Below are 7,973 nucleotides of genomic sequence, written 5' to 3' on the forward strand. Positions count from 1 at the left end.
AAAATGAAGATTGTATATTAGGATTTTAATTTCTTTTTTTTAAAATTTGGATTAGTAAAACAGAGTAGAAAACATATTTTTAATGTAATTAATTAAATCACTATGATTCCTTTGTAAATAAATATATATGAGTTCACACAATAATATAATAAACATAAATTATTTTAAACAAATAAATAAAAACCAGAGAAAGAAACAATTGAAAATGGGCAATATTTGCGCGGCCTTGGGGAACGGAGTGAAAACTGATTGCAGACAAACAGAAAATACTATAAACACTGATATAACCTGTTGATCATCAGCTGCTGCTCCTTAAGCCCGCTCTCCGCAAACCCGCCCTTACTATTGAAAACAAACTATCTCTGTCATTATCTATATTTTATTTTTTTTATTATTGAATACATTTGTTTATTTTTATTATTAACTACTTTAACACTGAAAAAGGAAAAAGCTTGCGCGTGTTATCTAAAAAAACATTTCTCATCCTCAAATAAGACACAAGGAAAAAAAAAAAAAGAGTAGGAACTCAACACTAGAGATAGAATTCGACCTTCTTTTCTGAAATAATCGTGAAATACGGCAGTACCTAAACAGGAAATGTACTTGAAGAGATAAGGCAGTGCAACTTTCTAGAGGCTATTTCCAAACGGTGGTATCTTTAAAAACAATTCACAGCACTAGTACATTTTCTTCTTTCTCGACATAAATAAATAAAGATATACTTAATAAAAATAATTTAAAAATCAATATTACAACACCGAATTTATTTGATACAATAATCTTTACCAACGTTTGATAACAATTAAATACAGGTACGTTTAGATGCTGATTTGGAAATTAAAAAAAAAAAAATGTTTTGAGACAGATAAAAAAGCGTCGTAGTGAGAAAAGTATGTCATCTCAACTAGGTTATTGGCAATCAACTGACGACAGTATTTATGAGGTATTGTTTTATTTTTATTTCAAGGTTATTAACCGCACCGGTTGACAGCGTGTTCAGTGACAGCATGTACACCACTGCAGAGAGGACAGCTCTATTGTTATCACTTTAACTGATATAAACAATTTTAAGGATAGGGTACCCACCTTGACATGAGACAGAAGAACGAAGTTGTTTCGACGACGTGCGGTAGAGAGAGATGCCGCACGGGCTCGGCGAGGCCAGGAGTCGATATGCGGGAGATAGCGAGTGCCGGCGACGGCAGCGCCACCTTGGATCGATATGGAACGAACCCCTCCTCCACCGGCATTGATCTCGTGTGTACCGGCTCGTCTCTCTACCAGTATCTACCGCTCTTTTAGTTAGTCCCACCATCGTCAAAATATGATATAACATATAGAAAACAATAATAATAATAATAACTACAATATCATATCATTCACAAAGGGTACAGCGAACAAGAAGAATTTTATAAATCGGAAATCCGATGTTTTCAAAAATCTCTGACAGTTCATCATTTACATTGCCTCAAATTATTTTAATAGAAATCGAATTGTAAATTGGTAACAAAAAACAATTTGTAAAACAAATTAAAAAAAAAAAAAAATATGACCCATATAATAAATTAATTGGAGAAAATATAAAAATCGATTTTTTAAAAAAAAAAGTTTTTTTTTTATTTTAATGTTTCCTTATATTCGAAAAGTAGTTTTAGTGAATCAACTATCTCTGAAATTAACTTTTAAACATGTTGGGTACGGAGAGGTAGGTTGACAACGATCGCTGGTAGTATTGGGATCGAACCCCAAGTTTTGCGCAAACCATTAAGCAGGTTTTCAGAAAAAGGCTACAATCAGTTGCCAATTTCCAATAAAAATTCGTCTCAAAAACATAAAAAAATCTGAATCTACTTATGTTCAGAGTTAGGAAAAGTTGTAAATCAGTACCTGTGCTGCTTAGAACGATTACTTTACTTGTACTCAAAATGTATGAGTCCAGAAAAAAAAAAAAAAAACTCATACTTCAAGGCGCGTGAAAGTAAATTGATTTGTACAGATAATTCATGCTCAAACTAGTATGAATACGAGTAACCAAACTATTGAGTAAAAGTAAATTAATCGTACTCATACTCACTATTTAGTACATCAAACTATTTAGGATATAATATTATTTTTTTGTTAAATTTCACTTTGTACTCAAAACTCGAAAACATTTTATTCAAAATTCTAATGTAAATTATATTTCAATATGAAAAAAATTGATTACGAAATTACACATTTTTTTTCAATTACATAGTATATAAAAGTACATAAGTAATTGATTACAAGTTTTCTCACAATTTTTGAGTTTGATATATAATCACTTACAAAAGTACTATTTCATTTTAAAATATGATAGTTAAACGGTTAAAAAGTAATCGTAACTTTGTACTCTGTACTCAAACAATTTTACTCAAACTCATAAAACGTAATGGAGTACTCTGTAACTCTTCCGATGCTAGTTTGGTTGAAACCACCATCAAGGAAAACTAGAACGAAAAATTTACCAATAAAACTATAAATTGAAATTTTAGCATATATTATGTTGGCCCAAAAGATATCCCTCCCAATGTCAAGGCACGGCAATATTAATCAAAACATATTAATCAGATTTTTTTTTTAGCGGAATATTTTAAATCATCTCTCAGAAAATAGTGTTTCAGAAACAACAAAAATAAATTATTCTAATAGTTAAAAATACATGTTAGTACCGATAAATAAATAAAAAAAATAAAATATTTATTTATACCTTATGTCATGATCTGAAAAAATATTATCAATTAATTTAAATCATTTGAGTCAATAAAGTTTAAAATAAATATTTCAATCAAAGGTTCAATAATAAACACCGGTCGCGTTGGAAATGAACTTTCGGGTTGACTAAGCGTAATATTCAGATCTACTAACTCAGAATCAACAATGATCATTGATTAGAACAATCTTACATAAATCTTGATAAATTTTGTAAACAATTTTTTAAATTTTAATCTTGTTATAGCTTTTTATAATATCCTAATCCTAGCAAATAAAATTTCTGATTTTTATAAAATTCAAATTGGTAAAAATAATAAATTTTTAAGTATTCCTACCTTGAAAATATTAAATTCAGCTTTAACGTATTTTGTTTTATTATACAATATTTTTTTACTCATCATCGGTTTAAATAGTTCTTAGCAAAGTATCATGATTTTTATAAGTTATTCATGTGGCAAATGATTAATAATCATTAATTTTAAATAGTCCTAAAAAATTGTTTTATCCAATTGTTATCTTTTATGGTACGGTTGGGTCACACACAAAAGTCGGATTCAACTACAATGGTTTTTAAAAGGATATATTGATTAAAAGCTCACGCAGAAAAAGGAGAGTGATTGATCAAAATATTTTTGAATATAAGAAGATGGTCAGGGTTGCGGTTAAAAAAAGAACAAATAGTTTTAAACTACTTGTTCTTTTTTTTACCGCAACCCTGACCATCTACTTATATTTAAATCTTTACGGTCAACTATATATAAATATATTTGGATTTTCATTAATCAAAAATAAATTAACTCTATTGAAATTAGCAGTCTTACTGCAATGAATAAATTCAAATTATTATTGAATAATTTAAAATTTAAAGCATTTAAATGGTAGTCATATAAATATAAATTGTACTTCTAAATGTACTAAAATAGGAAAGACAAAGTTAATTTTATTTAAACATCGATTACAATATTTTAAGTAAGTGCAAAAGATAAAATAATAGTTAATGCATAAACCACCTCTTTTTTAAATAATAGTAACTTTAAAAAATCACAGATCAGGTTCATAAGATGTCGATGAACATCCAAGACAGAGTATTACGTTGTTATTTCCCGCTCATAGAACTATCACATATTGAATAAAAAGTTATATTTTCGAAAAATCGAAAATCAAAGAATTCGTAACAGTTATTATATACATCTAACCTAAAGAGTTATACAGAAGACTAAATGAAAAGGGTTGTCTTACATTAAAAGAAAGAATTTCATCTATGTATCAAATCGTGAATACTATTTTGGGTCAGATCCAGCTTCTTATAGTCGGAAAATGTTGTTGACGATATTGGGTACACAACTGAGTAATGAGGAAAAAATCAGCTTCTATAATTCGGCATATGAGAAGGATACGGGGGTGGACCACACCTTTGTAACTTGGTACAAATCCAAAATACCAACAAATTCTTGGTAAACAAAGAAAGTAAAAAAGCCGATATCCACAAGCTTGTTCCAGATAACCAACAATGATGACGTAGGAATTGTGTTGACTTTAACCTTGAATTTTACTATTTTCATTATAAAAAGGACCAAAATAAAAATTGGTGAAATAAACAGAAACGTAAATATTGTGGAGGTCGTACATGATAAAAATTCATAGGAATGGTAATAATTAACCTCCATTCTAGATTTTTATAATTTAATTGTCTTGAAACATAATGTCTTTAAAAGTATATATCAGTTTTAAATATAAAAGTTAAATAAAAAAATAAACAAGATGAGAAGATTTGAAACAATGTATTTACATCAAATTGAAGGAATTCTAAAATACACAATCTTAACCTAGAGTTAATTGTTGATTCCGAAGGTAGGGAAGATTCTTTAATGACTTAAAAAACGGAGGGAACAAAAATGTATTTGTCCGGATAGGGTAACTCTTACCAGTCAAAACAAAATATACTTTCGCATCCATACACTACTCTTATACATCCATATACTTTTCCATCCACATACTTTCGCATGCACGAATTTGTTAGGAAAACGGCACCTTTAAACGACAACTTAGTGGAGGTAAGTAGAGGACCGTTATGTGAGAGAGAACGGATAAGTCAGTCATAGACCCAACTATAAAATAAAAAATTATTATAGTATATTAAAGGACAAAATTGAAACAAGAAATCAATCGGGATTAATAGATAAAATTCCCTGTCTAAATTGTCCAGCTATATATATAAGTGAGACAAAGCAATTATTGGGTGACAGAATTTATCAACACAATAATAATTTGAAAAACAAGGAGAAAGATCCAAATAAAACGGCACTAGTACAGCATGCAACCAAAAACCAACATATTTTTGATTTTGAAAATACAATCATTTTACATAAAGAGAATAATACATTCAAAAGGAAAATACTTGAGTCCATTTACATATCTGAAAATATTGATTATACTGAATGTTCATATTCATTATAATGAAGTTCAAAAAAGATACAATAAATTTAAACCAACACTATGCAGAGATATTAAGTAAGATTAATTTATGAATAATATAGAATAAATTGAATGTGGATAATTATAATTAGCCTTGATAGGAATTTTACTAATGAAATAAATAAGTAAAAAATTTAAAAAAAAGAAAAAGAGGAGAAAAAAAAAATAAAATAAGGTTGTGATAAAAGTTTTAAGGAATAGTGTCTGTGATAAATGATTTTGATTTTGTTTCAAGTGAATATTAACTAATGTTTGTAATAAGAAATTGATGTTTTGACCTGGACAGAATAGCCTGCATGGAGTTTAGAGTTTTTTAAATTATATAATTTCAAAGTTGTATTAAGATTGTCCCTGAAGATGGCCGGATTGGCTGAAACTAAAAGGTTTTAAGACTATAATGGATAGAATTTAAATTATTTACTAAACTTTACCAGTCTCAAGAAAATATTAAGATTATAAATTAAATTAAATTATTTGTTGAGTAAAATATTATATATTTTAATACATGGGTAAAAACATCTCCTGTTAAAAAACTTTGTTAATAGCTAAGGCGAAAATCTTAGGTATCTATATGCAACCAAATGAGTACTTATACATGATTTAAAAGACAGAGCATTTATTGATAACAAAACAAATTGGATGGCTCCCCGTAGCACAGTAAGTAAGACATAGTCTTACCAATTTGATGTCAACTGGTGATGCCGGTTCAAATCCGGTCTGGGGCGTTGACTTTTTTCAACTGAGTGGTGGTCCCACAAAATGAAAACCTTTGACTCCCCAACTATGATTAGGCAGTATAGGACTCCAATGGGTGTCTTGGCCGAAAAAAAAATTGTGTAAATAAAAATTCAATACGATACAAATTTGGTATAATTTGGATTGCCTTGCATAATTTACTTATATTTCGTAAGAAAAACTGATAATTCCTATACATCATATTCAATATAGTCAAAAAGTGCACAGGTTTGACCAGCAAGTTCTTCAAGGAAAATTCAGATATTCAAAAATCACGAAGTTCAAAACTGTTTTACAGTATTATTAATATGAACACATCTATGAACCAAAATAACATAACGAATACCCTGAAGTCATCCAGCGATCCATCACTGGACAGAATTGACGTAATAACGATAACATATCAGTGTTTCTCGATTTTTCCTACACACAGGGAAAAATATTTTTTTATTTTTAAAACAATCGATAAACAAAATCTAGTTCCGATCTTAACTGTTTTAGTTCATCGGAGATCTTGTGTCTAAACCGGAAAACATGCAAAATAATAAACTAAATATCATATAAAATATATTGTATAAACAACTGCACCATATTTATCGGATTAATTTCCATAATGAATCTGGTAACACGATTACTATTTAATCTAATCATTAGTAGTAAATTATCATTTTGTAGATTTTTAATACAATATCAGATGAAAAGTAAAATCCTTATTAGTAACGATTTTTCAGACTTAACAGATTTAAATGAGTATTTAGGATGGACAACAAAATGCAACAATGTACAAGACAAAAATACAGTATGAGGGTCATTTTACCAAAAATTATTGTTTTTGCATTAAGTCGGATCACAAAGGAGTCCATCAGTAGGAGAATTTTAAAATGAAGAAGGAATGTGTTTAAAAAAGTAATTAACCAGTACCGAATCCAGAACAATCAAGCAGGCCTAGAAACAAATACAAAGAAGAATTCGAACTGCAGTTACTTTTCAGCTTTAAATAATAGGAGGAAAAACTTTATTAAAAATACCATGTGCTTGCAAACTTCATTGGGCTGCTAATCACACAGTATACCTATTTTAGTCTAATCAGACAATATTTTTTATCTTATAATAAATAAATAAATAAAAATAAGTTGCACAGGAACAGAGGCAGAATATTCGATTATTGGAAAATTCACTTAAAAAAAAATTTGAAAACGTCTTGGGTTAGTAAGTCAGTCTTTAAGAGATAGGAAAGATAGTATTTATTTTTTCTTTCTGACCTCCTTTATTGAAAAAATATATATAACTACCTGAGTATATAAACATGTAATTGGTGCCCTTCCTTCGCCACATGGCATTATAAGGGGTTGGGCTGGGTCCACTGAAGGCAGGGTTACAAAATTGGCCCAGGAGCCGCTGGCCGGGGGAGAAAGATAGTATAAAAATACTTTATGTATATATTCTATTACTCAGTATTTTTTAAAATATTATTCTGGGGATCAATCAGGATTAAAAATTAGAAAAAAAAAGCAAAACAAATTAGAGGTAATATAAAACAGTAAAAGGTATAAAAAAAATCGACTGTTCACATCTAAATCAAGAACTGAGGTGAAAACAGTTGACCGAACATATATAAGAGAAGATGGTCGAGAAGGGAGGTAGCGGGGTTGTGGTCAACAGAAATACACAAATAAACAAAAAAATATTTATGCCGGAGTTTCAACCTGATTTTAGGTCTTCATCAGGGCTATCAAACAAAATTATTCTGAGAAACATAAAGATAAAAATAAATAATAGACTAACAAATTTGGAAATACACACAACAATGAATTGAAAATATAAACTAGTTGATTAATAACCATGGAATTAGGTAGTAGTAGATTGATAACAATATTTGATGAATTATAATATTATATAGGTAAGAAGATATGTATAAGATGAGATATGTGAGTAGTGTCTAAAAAATTGCAAAACAATGTGAATCAGCATATTAAACTATATGAAAAAAATGATACAATGTTATGATATATTACAAATATGATACAATG

The 7,973-nt window shown here is 28.9% G+C and overlaps 1 protein-coding gene across 3 annotated transcripts in view; it reads right to left on the reverse strand.

Moving 5' to 3' along the window:
- The window catches only part of LOC106679120 (transcription factor Sox-1b), a 299,318-nt gene that overhangs the window by 128,962 nt on the left and 162,383 nt on the right, over positions 1 to 7,973 (reverse strand). Inside the window, exon 1 of one of the 3 annotated variants that reach the window (XM_014418082.2) lies at positions 1,087 to 1,330. The exons of the other annotated variants lie outside the window; for them this stretch is intronic. Coding sequence (XP_014273568.1) covers positions 1,087 to 1,315 — 229 coding nt within the window. The 5' untranslated portion in view covers positions 1,316 to 1,330. Of the gene's footprint in view, positions 1 to 1,086; positions 1,331 to 7,973 lie in introns of those variants that run through there. 3 annotated transcript variants of the gene reach the window in all.

Source organism: Halyomorpha halys, unplaced genomic scaffold (assembly GCF_000696795.3).
Source record: "Halyomorpha halys isolate HHAL.00 unplaced genomic scaffold, Hhal_1.1 Scaffold177.1, whole genome shotgun sequence".
Taxonomy (NCBI): Eukaryota; Metazoa; Arthropoda; class Insecta; order Hemiptera; family Pentatomidae; genus Halyomorpha; species Halyomorpha halys.